This window comes from Diospyros lotus, chromosome 7, assembly GCF_014633365.1.
Source record: "Diospyros lotus cultivar Yz01 chromosome 7, ASM1463336v1, whole genome shotgun sequence".
Lineage (NCBI taxonomy): Eukaryota > Viridiplantae > Streptophyta > Magnoliopsida > Ericales > Ebenaceae > Diospyros > Diospyros lotus.
Genome location: NC_068344.1, coordinates 30,300,245 through 30,328,203, shown reverse-complemented (window position 1 = coordinate 30,328,203; position 27,959 = coordinate 30,300,245). Strand labels below are relative to the sequence as shown.

Genomic DNA, 27,959 nt, shown 5'->3' with positions numbered 1-27,959 from the left:
TGCCATAAAAAATTTATTAAATAAGGGCATTGTTTATTTTAGAATTTTAAAAATAGTGGTAGGTTTTTGGTCAACTTCCGCCGAGGTTTGGCTTGACATCGAGCTTACACTTGTTTGGAGTTCAGGTGAATTTGATGTCATTTATGTGGTAAATAATATGATGTGATACGTGGTAATAAAGTCTTGGGAAGATTATAAAATCTTTTAAGTCAACTCAACTCACTATAAGTGAGTGCTTTAGAGGTGAGCTTAACTGTTTTAATAAAAAATCATTATTAAAATTAAATTCAACTTAAATCAGTTTACCAAATAATTACTTCACTTCAACTAATCAAATGGGGCCTTTCGTTTGAGATAAATTTAATAATGACATCAAATGAAATATAAATGGAACGAAAGATTAATGATGAAAAAAGTAAGTAATATAATTAAATGAAAATAATAAATAAATATTTTTTTATTTAATTTAAAAGAGAAAAAATCATTTAAAAGCGATTGACTCTATTCAGTTACTAATAGGCTTCTTAAACAAGCAAAAAAAAAAAAAAAAAAATATTTCCATCCCTTGCCATTCCATTCCATGCCTTCAAAGAGGCCTAGAGCTGGAGCTAGAAAAAATAAATGGTTATAGTTAGGTCAAATGAGTTAAATAATGTTTAAGCAGCTCCCTTTTATAACTCCTATCATCCTCACCAGGCCAGGTGCCTAAAATAAGTCAATGTCAAATTACTTCATGCAATAACGGTTCTAAATTGACTTTTACTGTCACTTGTACCAGTAGAGTCGCAAGCCAAATGTGATTATTAGATAATTCCTGCAGCGCATAGTAGTCATGACAAGCAGAAAACACGATTCATAACTTTTTTAACATCAATAAATCTTGAGAATGGTCTAATCCGACACATTAATTATTCTTCTTCTAAATAGAGCTTCCCAGGATTCTTCATCAAAAAAGAGTATTTTCCGAACCCTAGAGCTCCCCTCGTCCAAAATGTTCACTTTTACCTACCACTACCAGCCAATAGCCATGGTCTATGGGCTCCCAGAAAAAGATCAAAGTCCACAGTCCCACCACATATGGTGAGAGACAGAAATCCAACCATAAAATGCAATATTACACCAAGGACTTTCCGGCCCTATCGCGTTTGGTTCTCATCATCATCATCTTCTGATATGTCAAACAGGAATTTTGGCAGAGATGCTATTCGCGGTAGATTAAGCAGTAAATCCCCAAACGAGTCCTTCCTCGACATAGCTGGTACCTGCTGGTTACAGCCAGGAGCATCATCTTTGGAGTACTCTTCCGTAACCCTAAACTCATTTCCAGCCTCGCTCTCATGAATTGACTCGGAAGCCTTGTTCCATTCAATAAGCTGACTTTTACTTTCAGCCTGAACCCCTGGTGACGTAGCAGTGTCCTGCTGCTGCAGGAGGCAGCAAAGTGAATTGACTCGGGCCATAAGTTTGTTATCATCTGAAGCTGTTGTCAGTTGTGTATCGCTCAGCAGGCTCTGCGCAACGTTCTCCAGTATGCCTTGATATTCTAATCCATCCTTAAAGCATGTCGAATTTACAGAGCCCATTCTTTCTGAAATACAATTTCCAATGCGGTTCACAAGATCACTCATGGACATGGAGGGATGGAGCCCTGAATTTTTTAACTGTTCCTGATCCTGTTGTGCCAGAGAGCGAGCTCCTCCGCGACTTTTATTCCCATCAATTCCATGCAGGTCCATCACTGACAATTACCAAGTAAAAATCAGTGGCCAGTTGAAATAGATAATACTTTTGCACAAACTACATATGCAATAATACTATAAAGACAAATATTTCTGAATGCATACTGCTAATGATAATTAGCCTAGATACATAAAACAAAGGCAAGAAGGCCACAAAAACATAGAATAAGTCAACATGCATATTTTAATTCTTTTTATGATTAATAATGCATAATATAATTTTCCTGATATGACTGAAAACGCATTTAAGCAATAGAACCAACACTAGTATTTAATACTGATTCATACTTGAACAACAAAAGGAAATATGAAAAAAAAAAAAAAACCCCCCTAAAAACTGGCTAATTGTGTGACACTTGAGGATCCTCACCAAAAGCGCTAGCAGAAGGTAACTTTGATTGGTTTACGGGACCAAGTAATATTATTATCCAACCAGAGTAGATTACCAATGTGGGATTGGGTCACTAGAAATTGTTTTATAATTTGAAGCATCCCCATTAACTGTACTGCATAAATCCTATCTCAAATACCTTAATCAAGCAGCAGCAAAGAACTATGTTCACAGACTTAACACCCCCCCCCCCCCCCCCGCTGGGCGCGGGGCATCCAACCAAGAAATACAATAAAAATAACCAGAATTCCAGTTTTATTGTTGATAACTAAGACTTCTGGAGATGATGAAATGCAGAAAGGCTGTAACTAAGACCATGCCAAGGCACAACTTTCTCTTATCTGCAAGCAAGATAACTGGGTTACAGCAGTAATTACTTGAGAATTCTGAAGAATCTAAACTCCATGCTTGCTGTGATACTTGTGCAAGTGGGAAAAGGTTCAGGAATCTTTGCATTTTTATTTTAGCTTAACAGGAACTTTTCATAAAGAAATCAGAAATTTCCAACAAAATACATGTTCTAAGACCAGCGAAAAAATATCAAGAGCCTCAAGGCTTATATTTAACACTAACATAGTGTCAAAAGGAACTTTGAAGAGAATAGAATTCCTTGATCTTCCATTCCGTGTGTAAGCTAATATATAAACAAGAAATCTCCTAATAACTCTCCTAAAAACTAGGAACATATTACAATCCTAATTAGTAGGACTATATAACTTTATAATTTACAAATTTATACGAGATTAAAAAACTTAAAACAAATAAGGTTTTTTCTTCTTGCTTCCTTATCCTCTTCTATTTGATAGCCAATCATCCAACTTTAAACTTCATTCGTTGACACTCCCTCTCAAGATTGAGAATGAATATCGTCCATTCCAAACTTGCTAGTCATCTTTTGATAAATGGCTGCGGGTAACCCTTTAGTTATAATATCTACAAACTGTTCACAAGATGAAATATATGGGGTACAAATCAAGCCACTATCCAATTTTTTTTGATAAAATATTTGTTCACTTCAACATGCTTAGTTCTGTCGTGTTGGACTGGATTGTGAGCAATACTTATTGCTGATTTGTTGTCACAATAGAGTCTCATAGGTGCTACCAAAATGATTTTCAAGTCATCTAGTAGTATTTTCAACCAGAGTAACTCTCAAACTCCTAGAGCCATAGATTTGAATTGTACCTCCGCACTTGCCCTAGCCACTACACCTTTTTTCTTACTTCTTCTAGTCAGAAGGTTACCATATAGATCTCATGTCCACCACTAACCCTACAGAATCTGCATCAGTAGAGGCTTCAAGTGTCATGCATAATGCCTTTTCCCAATGTTCCTTTCAAATAATGCAATATTCTACAAACTGCCATTTGGTGAGTTTCTTTTGGATTATGCATGAATTGGCTAACCACCCCCACTACATATGCAATATCCAGCTAAGTATGAGCTAGGTAAATTAGTTTTCCCACTAGCCTTTGGTAGGACCCCTTGTCAACTTCATTATTCTCTGGGACTTCCCCCAATTTATGATTGGGTTCAATTGGAGTTTCAGCTACCTTACAACCTAGTAGTCTGGTTTCTGTTAGCAAATCCACAATATATTTTTGTTGTGAAATAAAACTGCCTTCTTTTGAGTGGGCAACTTCTATGCCTAAGAAGTATTTCAATCTTTCCAATTCTTTAATTTCAAACTCCTTGGTTAGGCATTCCCTAAGTTTATTCCTAACTTCATCATTTTTTGTCACAACAATATCATCCACATACACAAGTAAAGCTGTCACTCCCCATGTGGTCGAGTGATGTATGAAGAGGGTATGGTCTCCTTGACTTTGTTTATACCCTAGAGTAAGCATTACTTTCGTAAATTGGCCAAACCAAGCCCTGAGAGATTGTTTAAGGCCGTATAAAGCCTTCTTCAATTTGCACACTACATGATCTTAGGTAGTTGGACTATATCAAAATGGTAAATCCATGTAAACTTCCTCTTCTAGGTCTCCATGCAAGAAGACATTTTTTATATCATATTGCAGCAATGGCCAGCCTAGATTAGCAACTAAAGATATGAGTACTCGAACTGTGTTTAGCTTTGCAACAGGGGCAAATGTGTCTAAGTAATATATGACATATACTTGAGTGTATCACTTGGCCACTAACCTTGTCTTATATCTGTAGAATATCCCATCAAAATTATATTTGACTGTGTAAACCCATTTACATCTCACTAGATGTTTTCTTTTAGGTAATTGAACCAACTCCCAAGTTTGATTTTTTTCAAGGGCTGTCATCTCGACTTCCATGGCATTCCTCCAACTCTCATCCCCTATAGCTTCGATAAAGTGCTTAGAAATAGGTATGGTATGCAGGCTAGTCAGGAAGGTTTTATGTGGGCTAGATAAATTGGAATAGGACAAAAACATATGCAATGGATACTTGGTACAAGTCCTAGTGTCTTTTCTAAGAGCAATAGGCCATTCATGATCACTTTGAGAGATTTCAAGCTCACTCACAGGTTTAATATGTTCGGTTATAGATCCAGAGGGATTAATAGGAGATTTACCTGATGTGATTTCAAGGAGACTGTCAGTGCTCTTAGCATCAGGTTCAGGAGATGAATTGGATTCTTGGGTATGCATAGGGCTAGAAACCAGTTGCTTCCGTCTTGAATAGACTTGTAGAGGAGTAGTACTTGGAGTAGGGTCCTCTTGAGTCATATTTGACGAATCCTTAGAATTAACCGGACCAGAATAAGACAAATAATAAGAAAAATCCAGATTAGGCAAAGATGAAATTGGGTCTCTGTCTGTGACTGTTTGGCTGTTATGAGAATGGTTAAAATAAGGCATGTTTTCTACAAAAGTCACATTCAGTTGACACAGAATTTTTTTGAAGGGGGATGGCAACATCTATAGCCTTTTTGGGTAGATGAGTATCCAATGAAGATGCAGTTTAGAGCTCAAGGGTCTAACTTGCCTCTATGAGGATTATGAATATGGACAAATGATATACACCCAAAAATTTTTGGTTTCCAGCAACTAGGGATATGAATATCAGGGAAGTGTTTGCTTAGGAGTTGCATGGGGCTGAGAGAGTCAAGAGTTTGGGAAGGCAATTGATTGATGAGGGATGTGACAATTAGAACTACTTCTCCCCAATAGTTTTAGGAACATTGTGGTGAAAAAGGAGTGCTCTAGTAACAACCAATAGATGCCCATTTTTTCTCTCGACTAACCCATTTTGTTGGGGAGTATAGGAATAAGAAGACTCATGGATAATCCCTTTTTGTTGGAATAAATTTGATAGGGTTTGGTTAAAGAAATCTGTGGCATTATTAGAACTTAGTCTCTTGATTTTCACTCCAAATTGAGTACTAATCATGTTATAGAAGTTAGGAAAAATAGTGTTCACTTCAGATTTATTTTTCATAAATAATAACCACATCACTCGGGTGCAATCATCCACAAACACTATAAACCACCATGCCCCAAAAATATTGGAAACGGTTGTAGGGCCCCAAATATCACTATGAATGAGAGAGAATGGAATAGAAGTTCCTTTATTCGATGAAGCATAAGTCAGCCTCTTATGTTTAACAAATTTACAAATTGAACACTGGAAATTTTTAACATCAAGACCCCTAAATAAAGCTGGAAACATGACCCTAAGAGTAAAAAATGAGGGGTGACCAAGGCGATAGTGATGTAACCAAATCTGATCTCCACTAGATTGCACCAAACATGACACATAATTCACCTTTTCCTTTTTCTCCAGCTCATTTGGTCCCACAAGATAGTATAGGATAGCCCTAGACTTAGCAAGCCCAATCATCTTCTTCGATTCCTGTCCCTGAATTTCACAAAAAGTAGGATAAAAGTTAGCATTGCAATTGTTGTCCAGGACCAGTTTTTGAATGGAAATAAGGTTAGTGAATAATTTAGGGACATGGAGAACATTCTTGAGTGTAAGATATTCATTGAGAATGATATCTCCTTGGCTGACAATGGTGGTTAAAGACCCATCTGCCATGGTTATTTTCTTGGAACTTGAACAAAGGCGGTAGGTAATGAAATAATGGGAAAGAGGGGTCATATGATCTATTGCCCCAGAGTCTAAGATCCAAGAGTTAGGTTGGGTCCAAAGCATGTAGGGTAAGAGAATGAGAGGAAATACCTGTAAGTGCAAGAGAACAGGTACCTTTTTTTTTTTTTTTTGTCAAGAGATTCTAGGAAATTCCTTAGCTTCTCGATTTCTACCCGGTTGAGATCCAAGCCTTCTCCCTGTTCTGATCCTTTTTGTTATGCTTCTTGTTGGCTGCTTCTTGTTGATGGTAAAATCTCATTAAAACTGAAAAGAAAATTCTATAGGACAGCTATAAAACCAGTTTTGTTGTATAGCACAAAATGTTGGGCAGTCAAATACCAGCATGAACAAAAGACGAGCGTAGCGGAGATGAGGATGCTAAGATAGATATGCGACCATACAAGAAAAGATAAAATTAGAAATGAGTTTATTCGTAATAAGGTAGGAGTAGTGCCAATCAAGGAGAAGATGAGAGAGACTAGACTAAGATGGTTTGGTCATTTGAGAAGGAGACCAAGAGACGCTCATGTGAAGAGAGTTGACGAAATGAAACAATTAGTCAAAAAAAGAGGTAGAGGCAGATCCAAGAAAATTTTGAGAGAGACATTAAAGTTTGATATGAAATGTATGGGCCTAAATAAAGATATGACAAAAGACAGAAATACATGAAAGTTTAGAATTCATGTAGCCAACCCCATATAGTGGGATAAAGGCTGGATCTGTTGTCGTCATTGTTGTAGGCTTGGCTTTGGCCCCCCAACTGTCCTCATTTGGATGGTTTTCCATGTAACTTCCAACATCTCTCTATGATATGCCTAGGTTTTTTATAGAAGGTACACCATAAAGAGTCTCTATCCCCAACTTTCTTCTCCTCTTTAGAACCCATGTTAGGAGCCTTTAGTGGTACTAGTGTTGATCTCTCTATTGGAGAGTCGTCCAGCATCACTCCCCTTCTCCTTTCTTCAGCCCGGATTATAGAGATTACTTCATTTAAAGAGGGTAAATCCTCCTTACCAAGAATTTGAACTCTTACCACATCAAACTCCATATTAAGTCCAACCAAGAAATCATAGGTTCTTTCTTTCTCCACAAACCTTTTTTTGTACTACTGCATCTTCACTGTATTTCATCTTGACGCATTGGTAATGATCCAATTCTTGCCATAAAATTAGCAATGTATTGGCATACTCAGTGATAGACCGTACCCCTTGTTTGGTGGTCCTTCGTAGATTTGTGCAACATCTTTCACCTTGGAATAGGTGAGCTTAACTACCTCCCATATGTCTTTTGTAGTTGTTAAGAACATCACCGCATCACTTATCTACAGCACCATTGAATTCCATAGCCATGACATCACTAAAGAATCCTCCTCATCCCATGCTGCAAACATAGGATCTTCCACCTTAGGACCAATCCCCAAGAGATGATTTAGTTTCCCTTTTCCCTTGAGAAAAGTACGGATCAATTGGGACCACTTCAAATAATTGTTCCCATTCAATCGATAGGCTACCTAGAGATTTTGGAACTCTCCTCCATTGCCTGTATTACCCGTTCTAGCAAATAGAATTTTCGTGGTGTTGTTGGTTTCCATCGTCTTTGGTGTTGGATTCGTGTTAAGAGGCAATAGACATCCTATCCTATCGGGTGAAGGAATAAATGATCAAAGATCAGGTAAGGAAAAAAGGAGCCAAAGAGGGCTTATCGGGTGAAGAACATAGGCAAAGGAGGCCTTGATTATCCACCTAAGGTGGTGGCAACGAACGCTTGAGAAAGGCACTAGAGGCCGAAAAAAGGAGCCCCTTAGAAGGCCAGCTCTGATACCATGTCAAAAGGAACTTTCAAGAGAATAGAATTCCTTGATTTTCCATTCTGTGTGTAAGCTAATATATATACAAGAAATCTCCTAATAATTCTCCTAAAAACTAGGAACATATTACACTCCTAATTAGTAGGACTAAATAACTTTATAATTTACAAATTTACATAAGAGATTAAAAGACTTAAAACAAATAAGGCTTTATCTTCTCAGCTCCTTATCCTCTTCTATTTGATAGCCAATCATCCAACTTTAAACTTCAATCGTTGACACATGGTTTATTCCGTGTTTGTTTAGTTTATATACTTGCCAATTTTTTTCCTAAAAAAGTACTCATAATTTGGGTAGTTTACTCTGTGTTTGCTTAGTTTAAACAAATATCATTCGAAACTATAACCACAAGAACAATCAAATATAAATACATAGTAAAGGATAAAGAGAAGAATCAACTACAAGAATAAAATAGTCATTCAACATGCTAAAAGGAATCCCAAGTTCATTGTTTTACCTGAGCTAGGAAGAGGCGCTTCTCGAGACAAATAGTCCAGCATTACACCAACGGAATCCTGCTGTTCAAATTTTGAAGAGCAAGACAATGATATGGACGGTACATGATGAAAGCCAGACAAGGAAGATCCTTTAGTGGTCTCCAATTCATCAACTTTCTGAATTATGGATTCATTTGAATCCTTAGGAACAGAACCTTGTACCAAAAAATATGGCGAATCTAAACCCATTTCAGGTCGTTGGCTAACAAGATTGAGATGCATGTCACACTGGATTAATTTCTCATAGTGTTTATTTAGGAGGCCTTGTTCACACTGCAGAAAATGTTGCCTACAAAAAGAATGAAGTGCCTCATTATCAAACCTTAAAGAGGCATCTGACACAAAACATGATATAAGTGTGTTGGATATGGAACTACAAAAACCATTAAGTGTATCCCTAAGTATCAAGCCTAACTAAAGGCATCTGACACAAAATTTGAGATAAGTGGGTTGCATATAGAACAAGAAAGTTATGATACAAAGAATAATACATGTCTGATATGAAACTTAAAAGGCAACCAACAGGTGTAACACACATCAAGAAGCAATAGATGCAGTTGTGCGCATTTTGTGAAGAAAGGGTCAGCATTAAGTGTGATAAGTTTGCCTCGAGTTAGTTCCTAAAAGATTAGTGAAGGCAATTGTAATAATCGGCTAATGTTTAGATAGGCAGTTTTAATTTTATTCCAACTATAGTTTAGTTAAGTTTGGGGGTTAAACCGGTAATATCTAATTCCGGTAATTATATTGGGATGTCCGCCCTCTTAGTCTATAAATAAGGGGGCAGGGGGTTAGTCGAGTGACATAATTCATTTTTTGTGCAAATATTGCTTCTGTTTCGTTCTGAGAGGAAAGGCTAGAGAGAAGAGATAGTCCTTTGTAATCTTGGTGAGCAATAAGGGTGTACTCGGGTATTACTGTACTGATCTGTTTTCAATAAAATAAGGCTGCTCTCAAGAGGAATCTAAGGTTGGATGTGAGGTTGTCCTAAGGGACAATCTGAACCAAGATAAATCGGTGTTCAGTTGTGTGGTTTGATTTCTTGTTCCTATTTCTTATTCAATTTATCATTCTGTTGTTCAGTTTTTGTTCTTTTTTCATTAACAATCTGTGAGGGTGTATGCGGTTGAGAGGCAATAATTCTTCTAAAGATTCAATTCTAAAGAACCCTAGGTTAACAACTTGGTATTAGAGCCAGTCTTTAGGATCAAGAAAAGCCAAGATTTCATTATAATTGTTGTCATAGAAAAAGTGTCAAGAATGTCTGCCACTAGATATGATATTGAAAATTTTGATGGGCAGAATGATTTTGGCCATTGGAAAATGAAAATGAGAGCTTTGCTAGGGAATTTAGGACCGGAAGAAGCATTAGATGGGGAAAAGAAAATGCTTGGAACCTATTCGGAAGATCAGAAGAAAGAAATCATTAAGAAAGCCTATAATACGTTAATCTTGAGTTTAGGGGATAAGGTACTGCGGGAGGTGTCTAAAATGAAAACTGCAGCAGAGCTTTGGCTTAAATTAGAAAGTCTTTACATGACCAAGACCCTATCAAGCCAATTGTATTTAAATCCCAAGTTCTTTACCTTCAAAATGAATGAAGGTCAAAGTTTACAAGATCACATTGACAGTTTTAATAAACTGTGTCTAAATCTGGAAAATATAGATGTTAAATATGATGATGAGGATAATGCATTAGTCTTGTCACATTCTCTCCCAAAATTATGAGACTTTTGTAGATATATTAAAACTGGCAGGGACACCCTAACCCTAGATGATGTAATAGGGGCATTGAATTCAAAGGAATTGCAACATAGGGTAGAAAGGAAAGAACTCAGTTGGGGATGTGTTATCAGTTACGTCTAGAACCGATAAGAGGGACCCTATGCAAAGGGGAAGATCGAGGTCAAAATCCAAGAATGGTAGGAGAATTATAAAATGTTATAACTGCCATGAGGAAGGACATATTAAGAGAAATTGTCCTAAGAAAAAGAAGGATTTCCTAGATAGACCTAAGTCTGAAATTTCCTTATCCATTTGTGAATATGACTATGATAGTGCCAATGCACTTGTAGTGTCTGAAAATACAGATAAAGATGTATAGATATTAGATTCCGAGTGCTCTTTCCACATGTCACCCCATAGGCAATAGTTCTTGAATTTTAAAGAAATAGAAGGGGGTAAGGTGGTGTTAAGGAATAATCATGAATGTAGGATTAAAGGCCTAGGAGATATAAAGATCAAACTGAATGATGGGTCTATTAAAACATTGAATTTTGTAAGATATGTTCCTGATTTGAAAAGAAGTTTAATTTCCCTTGGAGAGTTAGATAGAAACGGCTACTCTTATAGAGGAGATGGTGGGGTCCTAAGGGTGTCTAGAGGCTCTCTAATAAGCATGAGAGCAATCCTAAATAATGGAATCTATGTGCTGCAAGCCTCCACAATGTGTGGAGAAGCTACAGCCACTGAGGTAAAAGCCTGTGATAAGACAAGGCTTTGGCATTTTAGGATAGCTCACATTAGTGAGCAAGGCCATAGGGAATTATCTAAGCAAGGAATATTAGGAGAAGGGAAACTTACAGATTTAGATAAACGTGAGTCATGCATATTTGGGAAATCAACTAAGGTAAAATTCTCCAAAACTGCCATACATTCATCTAAAGCACCTTAAAACTATATAAACTGATTTGTGGGGTTCTGCCCAAACATTAACTCATGGTGGAGCTAAGTATTTCTTATCAATTATAGATGACTTTTCCAGGATGGTTTGGGTGTATGTTCTTAAGTCAAAAGACCACGCTTTTGAGGTTTTTAAGGGATGGAAAACCATTATAGAAAACCAAAAAGGAAGCAAAATTAAAATCATTAGGACAGATAATGGTTTAGAATTTTGTAATAAGGAATTCACTATCTATGAAAAGAAAATGGAATCCTAAGACATTTAATAGCTCCTGGAAATCCGAAGAAAAATGGGAAATCCAAAGAAAAATGGGCTTGCTAAAAGGACGAATAGGACCTTGCTAGAGAGGGTTAGATGCATGATTTTTCATGCTAAATTACCCAAAACTTTTTGGGGGGAAGCTGTAAACACAGCAGCCTATATTATAAACTTACCTCCCTCAGCTGCTATAGGATTTAAGATCCCATATGAAATGTGGAGTGGACATAAACCTAACTTGGATCACTTAAGAGTGTTTGGGTGCTTGGCTTATGTCTATGTCAAGCAAGGGAAGCTTGAACCAAGGGCCAAAAGACGTCTATTTATAGGGTATCCTTTTGGTGTAAAAGGGTACAAATTCTGGATTCTAGAATCAGGGTTACCTAGGACAATAATATCTAGGGATGTGACCTTTGATGAAAACTCTACTATAAAAGACATAAACTTAGATAAATCTAAGGGAAATGAAGGGAATACTAAAGCAGTGGAAGTTGAACAGCAACTAGGACCTTTAGAAAATGTCTTAGATAGCCCTATAAACCTAAATTCAGAAGAAGAGATGTCAGAAAATATAATAGACAGTCCTATAGGTCAGGATTCAGATTATAGTAGAGAGAGTGTAGAGCCATCTAGCATAGAGATTGAGCAAGACCATGAGAGGTATAATGTTGCAAGAGATAGGCAAAGAAGAATGTGAGACCTCCAGTTAGGTATGGGCATTCAGATTTAGTTTCCCATGCACTTTCAAGTGCAATAGGAGAAGCTGGTGAGGAGCCTCTTACATTTGAAGACGCAATGCACTCTAAAGACTCCAAGAAATGGCAAGTTGCCATGCAATCCGAGATGGAGTCCCTCATAAAAAAACAAGACTTGGATGTTAATAGATAAACCCTTAGGTAAGAGGGTTGTAGGCTGTAAATCGTTATTCAAGATTAAGGAAGGTGATGGGAAAGAAGATAATCCTAGGTATAAGGCTAGGTTAGTGGCCAGGGGCTTCACTCAAGTATCTGGGATAGATTTTAATGAGGTATTCTCATCGATGGTGAGGCATACCTCAATTATGATCTTGTTAGCCATAACAGCACACTTAGATTTAATTCTTGATCAAATGGATGTCACCACAATCTTTTTACATGGAGAGTTAGAGGAAAATATTCTTATGGAACAGCCTAAGGGATTTGAGGTTAGAGGGAAAAGAGAGCAAGTATGCTTGCTTAGGAAGTCTCTATGGATTGAAGCAATCCCCTAGGCAATGGTATAAGAAATTTGACTCATTTATGATAGTCCAAGGGTTTAAAAGGAGTGCATATGATAGCTGTGTTTATTTCAAGCATATGCCTAGTAAGATCTCAACATATCTTCTCCTATATGTAGATGATATGCTGATTGCTAGTCAATTAGCCATAGAAATTCAAAACTTAAAGGTGAGATTGAGATCAGCCTTTGAAATGAAAGAATTAGGAGAAGCTAGAAAGATATTGGGCATATAAATTAGGAGAAATAAGCAGCATAGACAGTGTATCCTATCCCAAAAGGCATACCTTAGCAAGTTGATTAAGAAGTTTAATATGATGGATGCAAAGGAGGTTTCAGTCCCCTTTGCACAACACTTTAAACTCTCCCATGAGCAGTCCCCAAGTAGTGAAGCAAACATGAAAGAAATGAGTAAGATTCCTCACTCAAATGTAGTGGGCAACCAAATGTACAACATGGTCCGTACAATACCAGATTTGGCCCATGCTATGAGTGCATCTGACAGATTTATGGCCAATCCGGGTAGGGCTCACTGGGATGCTGTGAAGTGGACATTTAGGTATGTAAAAGGAACATTGGATATGGCCTTAGTTTATGGTGGAGCAAAACTAGAAGAAGAACCTTGCATTTTAGGGTTTTTAGATGTTGATTATGCAGCATACCTAGATAGGAGGAGATCCACAAATGGATATGTTTTTTAGTTATGGAATTCTACCATTAGCTGGAAGACCAACCTGCAGCCCGTGGTGGCTCTTTCCACCACTAAGGCTGAATACATTGCTGTTATGGAAGCAATCAAGGAAGGTTTTCAGTTAAAAGGTATTGTGGGTGAACTCCTGGGAAGAAATGTTAAGGTTGAGTTAAGATGTGATAACCAAAATGCAATTCACTTAGCTAAGAATCAATCCCACCATGAAAGAACCAAACATATTGATGTTAGGTATCATTTCATTAGGGAGATCCTTGAGAAGGAGGAAGTAGACCCAATTAAAGTTGCTGGAAAAAATAATGCAGCTGATATATTTACCAAACCAATTCCTTTGTCCAAGTTACAACATTGTTTGAATATATTGAAAGTTTGTTGTGTTAAGTGATCAGGTTCAGCATGCAGTCCCAGAGGAGAGCAGGATCAGCTTTGGCAGATGGATTGAACTCAAGGCAAATGGTGGAGTATTGTGATAAGTATGCCTCAAGTCAGTTCCTAAAAGATCAGTGAAGGCAATTGTAATAAATGGCTAATGTTTAGATGGACAGTTTTAATTTTGTTCTAACTGTAATTTAGTTAAGTTTGGGGGTTAAACAGATAATATCTAATACCGGTAATTATATTAGGATGTCCGCCCTCTTAGTCTATAAATAAGGGGGCAAGGGGTTAGCCGAGTGACATAATTCATTTTCTCTGCGAGTACTGCTTCTGTTTCGTTCTGAGAGGAAAGGCTAGAGAGAAGAGATAGTCTTTTGTAATCTTGGCGAGCAATTGAGGGTGTACTCGGGTATTGCTGTACTGATCTGTTTTCGATAAAGTAAGGCTGCTCGGGAGGATTATAAGGCTGGATATAGGGTTGTCCTAAGGGGCAATCTGAATAGGGATAAACTGGTGTTCAATTGTGTGGTTTGATTTCTTGTTCCTATTTCTGATTCAATTTATCATTCTATTATTCAGTTTCTGTTCTTTCTTCATTAACAATCCATGAGGGTGTATGCGGTTGAGAGAGGCAATAATTTATCTAAAGATTCAATTCTAAAAACCCTAGGTTAACATTAAGCCAGACAATATTAAGAAGAGGAGAACAAAAGGATAAAAGATTAAAGCTTGAGGATGAGATGGGACATCATTGTGTTCAGTACCAAGACAAATTCCCTCAGTCAATAGGATTAAACTTGTAAAATAAAGTTATCGATGTAAACAATAATAATAACTATAATAGTATGAATAGAAACATTTTTTTATCAAACTATGAAGCTTTCCTGTGGGCTGGGCTGGGAGAGTTGCCACATTCACTCTCCTTTAGCTGATTCAGATATAGTTTTCCAAGAGCTTATGCTTCAGGCATCCAGCTACAAACAGAAAGTAAGTTCATGGCCATGTTTGGGACAATACATTGTGCACATTAAACATAGAGAGGTTACTTTTGTGGGTTTGACCAAAAGTTGCTGAGAAAGCTGTGAGAATCTCACATCGCCTCAGCAAGGGAGACCTGGTCTATATATAAGGAGGAGGATTCCTCTACCTGTTAAGCTGGCTTTTCAAGTTGGAGTTCTACCTCTAATTTCTCACATGGTATCAGAGCCAACCCTTGGCTGGGGGACTACCCTCGGTTGTAGTCATGGACCAGTACCTTGCCTGATCACTTGGGTATATATCAGTTACTGGAGAAGCTTCGGCGTGGGGGAGAGTGTGAGAATCCCACATCGCCTTAATAAAGGAGACATGTGCTATATATAAGGAGGAGGATCCCTCCACTTGTTAAACTGGCTTTTCAGGTTGGAGTTCTACCTCTGACTTCTCACAAAAGCTATTGTCAGTATCCTGGTTTTGGCCTATTTAGGAAGTTGAAATTATAAGAAGGGGTCTTAAGAAGTGGAATAGAGAGGTTTTTTGGTGAGGAGAGAGTCATTAGAAGACTTTATGTTATTGGATGAGGAAGATAAGGATTTGCTTTCTGAAAATCACATTTTGTAAGTGAATAAGAAAAAAATTGCTTTCTCAAAGAAAGCATTTGGAGACCATCAGGCGTTGCATCAGCCACCTGTCTTAGCACCTGAAGAAACACCAAGGTCAATGCCCAGTACAGAATCAAGTCAAAAGCCCAGACAAAGCATCAACTGCCTAAAGTTTCATCAGGCGATGAAAATTGGATTCTGGAGTTACTCAATCACTAAACCTTCAGCTTGAGGTAAGAGATTGAGTTAGACTTTGAATCAGTGCAATATCTGGACTCTGGAGTGAATGCCACTACACTATCCAAACAAATCAGTTTAGCTACCCTTGAAGAAAACTTTCCATCTCTTTCCATCAATCAATGTGTGTGTGTGTGTGTGTGTGTGTGAGAGAGAGAGAGAGAGAGAAAGAGGAGGAGGGGGGGGGGGGGGGGGGGTATCACATGGAAGAAACATTAGGAGCACCTAAAGACAAATCACACTCTCCCAACTCTCAAGCAAATAATAAAAATTAAGCAATCTACTTAGATCATTTTCCTATTAGTCCCTTAACTCAGAATAAGTAACAAAAATTTTACCTGTGTATACTGGCTTGTCCATCAGTGAAATCTTCACATGCATCCCATAAGGTGTGCTTTCTAGGCTGCGGGTTGATCTCCTTACAAAAATGTGGAGGCCTAGCCAGCTGCAACACAAAAGATGACAAGTGTTGATGTCAACAATTTAGGGAAGAAGACAATATCCACAAAATTGGATATCCTCTGCCCTTGACAGGGACAGCACATATCAACAGCATGTAAATATAATGCATCACCGTCACAGCCAAAGTTTCAGGTCCATCAGCAGGACAATTCGCCTTCAAAGCCATGATATCTGACCATTGGATCTCTATTTTACTCTTCAGGCCGCCCTCAAGGATTTCCCAGACAAGTTTATGCTTAGCAAAGTAGCATTTTGCTATCAAATCACCTTCAAATCTTGACAAAAACTGCCAGCAGATAAAGCTTTAGCTGGTAGAATAGGATTTCAGACATTTGACAAAGAGTGGGCACAAAGTCCATGGAATACCTCCCAGTTTCCAATCCTTAAAAGCATGGCTGGAAAATTTGTGGCCTTCAGTTTTTCAGCAGTAGAAGAAGCATTGGAGCCCTTGGCATCCTTCTTGTCTCTTGATTTTTCACTTGGTGCAGAAGCAATGGAAGAGGTATTACCTTTGGAGAGCATCATTTGTACCAAGTCCAACAATGAGGGGCTTTTCTTCAGGCGCAAGCCTAAAGGACTAGGCTCATCAAGTGGATTGTAATGTGAAGGTGGGACAGGGAACTCATTGTTTCCAGTGCTCCACTGCTTGTTGGTAGACGAGGTCATGAAAAAAAAAACAATCTCAAATAGTAAAATGCCGCTATATAAAAGTTAAAAAGAAAAATAAATGTTGAAAACTTTGTGAGAGTTTCAGAAAGTTGACTAAAAATATCAAAAATGAGTACACCATATAGAATGAGTTTGACACTATATTTCATTAACAAATGAACAAAAGTGTTTGTAAGTATAAACATCTTGTAGCAATATATTATGGTGCTGCAAATTCATTTAAAAAAAAGAACAAAGTTCTTAATTTTCAATATACCCTTTGGTCTCTGTGGTGGGCTAAAAATTCAGCAAACTCATCTTTGTCTTCCTTGTACAACACTACTTCACAACCCCCACCCCCACCCAAAAAAATAAAGAAAAGAAAAACCAACAGATAAAAAAAGTGCAATTTCATACATAGAACCTCCAATAAAGAGAACTCCAATGATGAATCTCATTTCAGACCATACAACAATGCCTTTTTTCCCCTACAATGTGCTATAACCTAAATCAGACCAAATTGTAAGTTAGCTTGAATACCAGTCATGGCCAAGACCCAAAAATGACAAAAGCTGTTTTCATAGAGGCAAAGTCAAAAACTTCCATGAAAAGAAAATTATTTATTGTCTTTGTTTATCATAAAACCAATACACAAAATGCACTCTAATGGCTGTACTGAGAAGCTTCCAAGTGCCAAACTTGACATGAAGGATTGGAACAAAAATCATAACAAGAAGGTTATAGATTATTAATTCTTCACCTAACTAAATAGTAAATTCCTGACCCTTGGTTGCCTAGAAACTGCATGCCAGACATCACAGGATTCCCCACCTCAGAATTGCTGATGCTTAATAAGAAGTTTTTAATGGATTAGATTCCCAATCCAACCAATGAATTGCAGGCTCAAAAACACAATTAGGAAACAGATGAGAAATTAGAAATCAAAGTACTATCTCTCTAATACGGGGAAAATAAATTTATATGTTTGTTTGCCTGGTTACTTTTGTCAAACCTGCTAGCCTAATTCCTTCTTTTTTTAACCTTTATTTTTTCATTAAACCCCAACTTTAACGGCCAAAATACCAATGACATGTGTTACCCACGTATCAAACTAGAAGCTGTTACAAGAAGAGTAAATTTATATAAGAATTTTTTGCTTGTCTGCTTACTTTTGTCAAATGTGCTAGCCTGCTCCTTTTGTTTACCCTTCCTTTTTTTGATAAACCACAACTCTCTCAGCCAAAATGCCAATGACACATGTTATCCATGTCTCAAAAGAGAAACTGTTTTTTTTTTAGTGCCTATGCTCTTCGTTTGCTCCAACTTTGATTTTCTTTACTGGTGTCATGAAAGTTGCCACTATGTTATTGTGTCCGTTTTTAAACTTGCCAGGCATGCTAATTTGAAATCTATCAATTTCTCTTTTTGTTATTTTATTTCTTTCTCTCTCCACAATTAATTCATAGCTTTGACTAATTTAAAGAGATGGGCCCAATTCCTCTTTCTTTTTACTATAATACTTTCTCTGATGAAAGAACATGACAAGGCACCAAAGCAATTTCATGACTAAAAAGGAGCGTGGAAACAGGAAAAAAACACAAAATGAAATTGACACACCTACACAATAATTTTCTAAAAGATTTGGACATAGCACAGCTGATGTGCGACATATAATAAGTTATATTTTTTATATATACATGAAAAAAATTTAAAAAGTATTAATATGGTTTAGAAACCTCTAATTTTTCATAAAAAGTGTTGAGTCTTGGATCAGTTTCCTCACACAAATAGACACTCTCTCACATCCAAACCCTTTCCCGATAGTGATAGAAACAAAAGAAATGTAAAAAAGAACAAAATAACAAGCAATAACAGTAAATGAACAAAAAGACTTATTCTAATTCGGACAAGAATTTGCCCTACATCCAAATTGCCAGAAGATGCCGACAAAATCCACTATCGAAGACACAAGAATACAGCACTTCCTCTCCGATCTCCCTCGCACACACTTAGGCTAAGAATCAATAGCCTCTCTCACAAGAATACAAGGACCAAGCATTAGCTCTCTCAATTCTCTAAGGCTCCCGTGTGCGAATACAATAGAAAGAATTCTAGGTGCCTCAACAGAACCTATCCACCTCTATTTATAACTAATAGAGGTAGTTGCAATAAGGGACTAAAATGACAAATAAGAAGAAATAGAAGGGCTTCCGGAACTAATTCAAAAGATACTAGTTACATTACATTTTAACTCATTAAAACATAAAATACAATCATATTTCTAGCCCTATTTGAGACTCCTTCATTTAGATCGATACTAACTGCTGCAAATTTTAACAAAAAGTTTTGAAGTTTAAAATTCTTAAATTAAAAAGTTCAACACCTTGTTTGAATCATAGTTACCAAGAACATGGTATGTTCCAGGAATAGGTACGTGGTACATCAGTATGCTAATTCTATGGTATGAAAAGGGTAAGGCTTACTTGGTTCTTTTTTTGGTTTGTCGTAAGTTTTATAATTGCACTCAAGTCAAAATTGGTTAGATTGATACTTTGCTATTATAAAAGTTTGTTTGCTAGGTTTGAATATAATTCAAAAATGCAATAGAATATACAAGAAAGTGAGGTAGGCTGTAGGCAAGCTTTCTTTTCTCTAATCTTCTTTGAGAATTATTCTAGCTTCAAGTTTCTTCCCTAGTTTTTAATTGTTTTAACTAAACTCATGCATTGCTTGGCAAACCCATTCTTGTGGATCCGAATTGCATTCCTTGAAATCCCAAGACACAAAAGAACCACAATTCGGAATGCATAATCTAGATTGTGATACCAAGGGGTAGGAAGGGAATGGTTTGAATGGGAGGTAATGAAGGGGAGAGATAGGTAGGTAAAACTTTGCACCCATGGTGGAGAGGTTTTTGTATTGGAAGGAATGGGGAGAGGAGAGGAAGTATGTCTCCTTCCATACCTCATTTTTTCATACAATTTAATTTGGGGTATAGGGAGGAGGGAGGAGAATCAATGATGAAATTATATTATCCTTATTATTCTTGTAAAAAGCAAACACAATCATTAACCTTAATAAAATCCTACAATTACTTTTTTATAGTTTGGCACAAATATCTTGTGTAAACACTAAAAAAACAATGACAATAAATATATAAGTATAAATACAATCTGTCATGACCTTAGGTGCAATAGAGAGGCAATATTATAATAGGGTTACAATAGTTTGTTAGGAGATATTTTGCAATTTGTTAGGAGCACATAGGTGCTATTATGAATTCAGTTGACAGTCAGCCATGCCTATAAAAAGGCACTTGTAAGAGGATGGGATATTATGTGAAATGATATTGAAATATTTTCCTTCTAATTCTCTCTATCCCTCTCTCCGTTCTCTCTGATTTCTCTCTCTTTTTCTGCTAATTTCTCTCCCTTCTTTTAGTTCTCTCATTCCGATTTCCCCCTAATTCCAATCTCAACCCTACGTAACTTAAGGAATGTGACAATTTGGTATCAGAGCCACCAGTTCTCGAAAGATCTTTGCCTGCTGATTTCTGGAAGTTGATCGTAGATAAGCGATCTTCGGGATTGTAGTGAGCCAACGATTATCGGAAGCTAGTTTCAAAGTTGTGAAGTGGAGCGAGGCATTCCCGCCTTGTCAACAGCAGTTGTGACATTGGGGTGAAGCAATTCCGAGCGATCAGATTTATCACAATCGCTATTAGACTGTGGGTGATCGGCGATTGGTGATTCTAGTAGCAAATCCACGAACAAGCCAATTCAATAATCGACTGTGATTCAAGAAAACTTGTAAGTAGTTGGGTTTGGATTTTTGAAGGAGAATGTTAGGAACCTAGGGGTATAAGGGACAAATGGGGCTATAACTAACAAAGGGTTGTGTTGTAAGCGGTTAGGGGGTTAGGAGTTAGCTGAATGATTGTTAGGGAGTTAGGAGAGAGCCTATAAGAAAGCTTGTGTAATAGCTGAAGGAATTATCCAATAATACAAGAATGTTTTCCATATTCGCTCTCTCTAGCCTATCTTTCTCCAATTCTCCATACATCTCTCTCTATTCTTTTCTCTCTCTCATTCTCCCTTTTTTGGTTCTGTTTCCCTCCCCATTCTGTTCTTCTTCTTCTTCTTCTTCTAAATTCCTATTCAAACCCTAGAAAACTCTAGGGTCTTAACAGAGAATTCCAACTGTGATTTGGACCGACAGTCCTTGGCTGCGGAATTGAGGTTGGGGTGAGGAGGAAGATGCAATCAGAAGCAAATCTAGGCTCGAATGTGAACATCAACAAACACCAGCGAGTGCGATTCATTAAGGTGGTCTCAATTGTGATTGAAACGCAATCAAGACTGCTGACTTCCAATCCAGATTGCGACGCAACATCCAGGCAATTATCGAGAAGCAACTTCAGAATCAAATTCAATGCTAATTTGGGCTCGAAATTGAAGGCAAAGTAGGCCAAGCACCTCTAGGTTTGAATTGCAAAGGCGAAGGAGGAGGAATTCTTGGCTATTTGACCTAGGCAACTACTGTGAGGCGATCAATTCTCCTAGGCGACTACCGTGAGGCGATCGACTATCCAATTGATCTAGGTCACTGCATGTGATGCGATTTCAAACAGAATTCCAATGACTTTGGAAGCTAAGAGTAGGCAACCCTTAGGAGGCCACAACAAAGTTGATTGAGTATAGACCCAGGTGATTTCTGATCGATTCTTGGCAACAACAAAAACCGATTGTGCTTTCAGAAAGATTGCAACGGAGCAGATCAATTTACAAAAGTGAATTTTCAAGGATTGCATTTGTCGAGATGGCCGAAGCACTTCTTGAAAGTGAACAGCTATTTGGGAAAACATTTAAGGAAGAATGTGATGCAACGAGGAAAGTAATCAAGGACGTTAGTAGAAAGTGGGATGACTTGATGATTCTATTCTCATAGAAATTTTAGGTTAGTGTTCCAATTGAATGTTTTTCTAAGAAGTACTATGCTTCCTTAAATCAACTTAGAGATGAGATGAATTCAATAGCCTAACGCAATAAGGGTTCGTAATGGATTATAAGGTCAAATTTGAGAAATTGAAAGCACGGATGCTTAATTTCCAACCAACCTTAAAGGAATCTATTAAAAGTTGTCTAGAGTATAGGATAAGAAGATCAGTGAAAGCAGTGTATTTTGAGGGCCAATGAAGCATTGAATAAAATTTTACTTCCCAATATGTAATTAGTAATAGTTTGGGGGTTAAACTGTAAATATTTAATAGTTTTCATTGGGATATCCACCCACTATTATAAATATAGGGCAAGGGGTAGCAAGAGAGGTAGATTTCTCATTCTATTGTGTCGGGCAAAGATTCATTTAGAGAGAGGCTAGTGAGCAAGATAGCTTTGTAATCTAGGAGAATGAGTGTTAGATGTACTCGGGAATAGGAGAAATTACTCAAGCTGTTGTACTGATCATTCTTGGTAATAAAGAAGGCTGCTCTTAGTGGGTGTTTGAAGGCTGGATGTAGGTTTGCCAAAGGCATTCTGAACCAAGATAATATGCTTGTTCTTCTTGTTGGTTTGCATTTCTGTCCTGTTTTTCAATTCCCTTTTTCTTGTTTTTGTTTCATATAATTTTTTGCTATGTGATTGGCAAATAAATCCAAGAGGGTTTGTGAGGGTGTGAGAGGATTGTTCTCGCCTAAATATTCTCATCTAAGTGTGTCTTGATTGGTTTTCTTGTGGGATCTAGTGACTACCAGTGTCCCTAGGTATAACAGAATCTTACTTTGTGTTGAAATTCATTAATGGTCTTAACGAAATGTTGAGACATATTGTGAAAATGATGTGTCCCGTCACAGTAGAACAAGCGGTTGAGAGGGCGAGGCTGCATGAAACGGCACGGCTGCATGAAACGGCACTAGAAGCTATTTCTAGAAAGCATAGGCGACAGCCTAATGGTTATACAAAGAGCAGCTAGCATACTGGAGGTATTTATAAGACTGCTAAGGCCCTACGATTAGGCCTGGTTGCTGCAAGAAGTGAGGAAAGACCTGAAATGAAGCAGGCCATTTAGGATGACAAGGGAGGAAGGGCAAAAAAGGGCGGATATAACAAGGGAATTAAAAAAGATATAACAATACCTAAATTGCCCCTCAACTAATAGTGATCGTTAAACCACTAAGCAGTCAACTAACTGACTTGCGCCAAAGATCAAACCGGGATCTATCTCTCTTCCTTCTAGATCTCCAATACTCAATGCAAAACATAACAATTCTCCACCATTTTGCATGAGTATCATCCAGAAACTGATTTCATCAACTGCTCATCCTTTTAACTTGCAAAAACAGAAACTGACCATTCATTTACACAAGAAATCTGCAAGTGTCTTAAACAATGGAGTAATTTAGCCATAGACACTGCCTTCATGAATATATCAGTTGTGTTATCCTCACTAGCCACCTTAATTAGATCCACTTCCTTTCTTTCAAGGATCTCTCTAATAAAGTGGTACCTCACATCAATATGCTTAGTTCTCTCATGATGAACTTGATTCTTAGCTAAGTGTATAGCACTTTGACTATCACACATTAAAGTAGCCTTAATATCTTTCCCTAGGAGTTCACCTACCATACCTGTTAGGATTTGCATTAGTTAGCATTCAAATCATCGGGAGAGGGTTTTAAATGTAGTTAGAAATAATTTTGTCTTTTATATTTTATGAGTTTAAAATGTAATGGAACTAACTCTTATAAATTAGTTTCTGGTAGTCCCTTTTTTATTTCTTATATTTGCTTTTATGTCCTTGTTGTAACTGCCTCTATATCTTATAAATAGAGGCGGATAAGTTCTCATTCATTCATTCATTTTCAATCATTCTTTTCTAAGTCTTACACGGGCTCTAGAGAGAATAGAGAGAGAGCAAAGAGCTCGGTCCTTAGATTCTCAAGAGGAAAGCTACGATTGATAGCCAAGTGTGTGCGAGTGAGAGTGTTGTAATTCATTGCTTTCTAGTGGATTCTGTCAAGCTTCGGCAGTCTGGATGTAGGGCAATTTACGCCTGAACCAGGATAAGTTTCTTGCCTCTTTTACTTTTTGTTATTATTTTTGATTCACTCGAAATATCTGTTAGTCTATTTGTGAATTGATTCACTCGAAGTGAGGTTTCTTGTGAGGTAATCAGTCCTATAGTTAACAATACCCTTCAACCATAAGGCCTCTTTTATAGCTTTAGTAACAACTATATACTCAGTCTCAATGGTGGAGAGAGCCACTACAGTTTGTAAATTGGTTTTTCAACTAATGGTTGAGTTCCATAACTTAAACCCATATCCTGTATAGAATCTCCTCTTATCTATATCCATTGCATAATTAGTATCAATGAACCCTAAAATGTTAGGCTCTTCATCTAAACTAACTCCACCATAAACTAATGTCATATTGATTGTTCCTTTTAGGTACCTAAATATCCACTTAATGGCTATCCAATGGTCTTTTCCCAGATTAGCCATGAACCTACTTGTAACACTCATGCTATCTTCATCACTTGGTGATTACATGTGGGACAACTTAAAATGTTAAGCAAAAGGAACATTGACTTCCTGTGCCTCAAGCATATGGAACTTCCTAATGAGCTTCTCAATAGGGCTTTTGCAATAGCTGAACCTTCCTTAGCTGCCTATTTCTAGATATTTCAATTCCTAAAATCTTCCTAGCCTCTCCTACCTCCTTCATTTCAAATGATGATTTCAACTTCAATTTTAAATTTTGGACTTCCACGTGTGATTGGCTTGCAATCAACATGTCATCTACCAAGGGCCGCCTAATGCCTCAACGGGGCCTAGGCTGCGTTTAAAACCATGTTTGTAAGAAACAAACAAATAAACTTGTCATATTTTCTATGCCAAACAAATAAACTGGTCTAGCATATTTTCTAGATATTTTAATGTTTTGAATATTTTAATATTTGTAACTTACAAGCAAGCAACAAACAAAGCCAACAAGTAGCATGCAGCAAGCTGTCTTTGTTTTCTCATGCATAATTCCATTATTTCACTTGTTCCAACTTTGATTTACTTGAAAATAACATTAAAATGTTAAAAAAAAACACAACAATTTTCCTAGGCCCCACCTAGGCGCTAGACCACAGTCAGGCGCTCAACTAGCACCTAGCGCGTTTTAGAACACTGTTGATACCAATTTGTTACAATCGGGAGCACTGTCGGTCTAAGAATTCACCCAATAAACCAACAAATCTGACCACTGTTTATGCATTCTCTCACTGATTCAAATATACAACAAAAACATAAAATTAAAGAAATAAAAAATATTAGAGTTAGAGCAATCAAACCACAAAATGCACTGAGATTTATCCTAGTTTGATATCCTGGTTCGAACTGGTTAAAACCAGTCCTACATCTAGCATTCACAAAGAGAGCAATCCACTAGAAACTTGATGAAATCAGTACATAGGAATCACTCGCACACCCTACAATCCTCACTAAAAAACCAAGAACCCTCACTGCAAGATTACAAATATATATCTTCTATCTTTTCTCTAGCAATACAGCTCTCACAATCAATGATTACAATCAGTATATCAAGCTCTCGACAGACTACCCCACGCCTCTTATTTATAGACATAAGAGGTGAAAGTTACAATGAGAGAATACCCGGACAAATGCCCTATCTACCCCTCACTTAAATTTACATGCAATTAGCCTTTTATTTCCTAATTTGCCGCTACCGCATATTAGCCTAATATAACCGAGTCCTTCTAAAATTTCCAGCCACTCAGTGCAAAACTTGAATAACAAAGCCAAAGACTCATTTTTGAGCTTGTCCCAAGCTTAGGCTAGAGCTCAAGCATGATAAAATTCTAAACAAATAAGCCTGAGCTTTATAGCTCGGCTTAGATCATTTGTTACCCTAGTTATTTTGTTTTAGATACTTTACCGTTCCCTCCCCTTTCATTCTCTATCTAAATAAAACGATAATATATCACTCTCCTATATGTCTCATTCTTCTCAAACAAGGGGAAACTAACTACTTTTATGTTGCTTCCCTTTCCTTTCCATTCTATTCCACTATGTACCTTTCCCTCCCCTACCCCACCTCTCCTAGATAAAGCATATAAAACAATCTATTTTTGTTTTATTCCATAATTAGTTTTAACTTGTTTATTTAAAATCGTAATTACTCTAATTTATTTAAAATCCCACAATGGACATGGATCTGTAAATAGTCTACAAAAGTTGCCTACAGTAGAAAGAAAAAAAAATAAGATGCAATTTGACAATGGCTATTTCCATTGAGTGTAGAGCATACAACATGTATATATGAAACAATAGGCCACCTCTATAGAAGTAAATGCAAGTCTTAGCCATGACCAATAAACCCACCATAAACCACCTTTTTCTCTCTACACTAACATCTTTCTATGTTAACCACAATGTAGCGAACTTAACATCATCCATTATCAGCATTCAGTGGAGTTCATTCCTCTCAAAATACATAAATACTTTAGTTATATGAATTTATCATTTTGAAAATCCAACACCTTCAGCACGTTTCACTTACTGCAAAAACATGCCCAGTCACTATCACAGGGCCACAGCCAGACCCTTGCTACTACCTCTCACCATGTTCTGAACCTTCCTTGCAATCACACAGACCACAAAATGCAAAAATAAACTTGTCATATTTTCTACGGCTTCAATTCAAAAGTGCAGCAATAAATCCTATGCTCAGAAATGAACGTGGGAACAAAAGACAAGAATGTTAGAATTCACAAGTCCTATGCTTAAAATGAAATAACATAAACTCTAGCGAACTCATGCTGCTTACAATTACTGATCTGTTTCTACTATTTATCACCAGTTGCTCAACTTCCCAGCAGGCAAATAGGCCAAAAATCCAAAAAATCTCTCTCCTTGTCTCATTTCTCGAAATAGTAAGGCATCAAATTTCCAGGTTCAAGCATCAAATAAATGATCATTACCGCGTTGAAAGGAAGGAAAAGAAAATTAGATCGCAGCGCTTGCGCTATAAAATATGCTGATCATCTTTGCCAAGGCCTGTCACTGGGTGCCCAGCTTTACCGATAGCTTAAGAGAGCACCAAAATAATAATAATAATAATAATAATAATAATAATAACAAGAAGGGAAAACAAAATCCAACCTCGTTCAAAGGCGTGGAGCACTTGGCTCGCTTATGGAGGGGAGCCTGTTCGCTCTCCAACAAGTCCTCAATCTGCAGTTTCACTGGAAAATTACCGCCAACGCTAGCCGCGCTTGGGTCCGGCTGAAAACTCGAAACCGATCTCCTCAACTGAACCATCAGCTTGAACACCACGGATTCGAACTCCTCCCAAACACACCGCAACGAGAACAGAGAATGGAGAGTAGACAGAAAATTCTTTGAGCTTGTTTTGGAATTTGGAATTAGGAATTCGAAACCCTAGTGGATCCCCAGTCTAGGGCATCGATGACGCGTCCGGTTTTGCTCCAAGTTTCCGCACAAATAAAATAAAACCCAGAGAATCTCAAAAGTTCAAAACCCTTTCGGTAGGAGACTGAGTATATAGTTTCCTAGAGAAAACGAATATTCATTATTATTTAACTTAACATGCTATTATTAGTATTTTATGAGCTACACTCTAATCTATATTCGTAAATAATAAAAATATCATTTGCGTTTTATTGCTTCTCACTACCTTGTGTTATCTCATCGCCTTTGGTGAGGAGTATTTTACTCGTGTGCCTAGTCATTTCACGTCGCCTTACTTCATTACCTTAGATGAGAGATATTTTATACATTTTAATTACATTATATAATCCATAATATAATTCATAAAATTTAGTAGATGTCCCAAGGACCTAAATTTTAAGTTTATATTAATATATATTAAATTTAAAAAATAAAGTTAAAATTTAATAATTATAAAGATAAAATTAAACTACAATAATTATTTTATTATACAAATTAAAATACCAACAGTATAATTTACTTAAAATTCAAATATTCTCATAACTATTTTTTTTTAGGAAACTAAATATATATGCTTATTGCTTAACAAAAAAAGAAAATGAAGATATATACGTATATTATATACTTATTCTCCCACACGTGGAATCATCACTTGCATGGTTACCCCAGTTATTGGCTAATAATTTAAGAATGGCAGAATATGTA

The 27,959-nt window shown here is 37.1% G+C and overlaps 1 protein-coding gene across 1 annotated transcript; it reads right to left on the bottom strand.

Moving 5' to 3' along the window:
* Positions 1–856: 856 nt before the first annotated feature.
* LOC127806590 (uncharacterized) lies at positions 857–27,316 on the bottom strand. The gene is made up of 6 exons (XM_052343973.1): positions 26,946–27,316; positions 16,493–16,768; positions 16,239–16,412; positions 16,003–16,109; positions 8,529–8,857; positions 857–1,738 (listed from the first exon to the last, which is right to left on the bottom strand). The coding sequence occupies exons 1-6, from the start codon at positions 27,102–27,104 to the stop codon at positions 1,137–1,139; spliced, it is 1,647 nt and encodes a 548-aa protein (XP_052199933.1). The 5' UTR covers positions 27,105–27,316; the 3' UTR covers positions 857–1,136.
* Positions 27,317–27,959: the final 643 nt, after the last annotated feature.

Excerpts from the sequence above, each read along its gene's own strand:
- LOC127806590 (XM_052343973.1), bottom strand. The coding sequence starts at position 27,104 with ATGGTTCAGTTGAGGAGATCGGTTTCGAGTTTTCAGCCGGACCCAAGC. Across the intron at positions 16,769-26,945 it reads GCTCCACGCCTTTGAACGAG|TGGAGCACTGGAAACAATGA; the intron begins GTTGGATTTTGT and ends ACCAACAAGCAG. Across the intron at positions 16,110-16,238 it reads CTGAAACTTTGGCTGTGACG|CTGGCTAGGCCTCCACATTT; the intron begins GTGATGCATTAT and ends TTTGTGTTGCAG.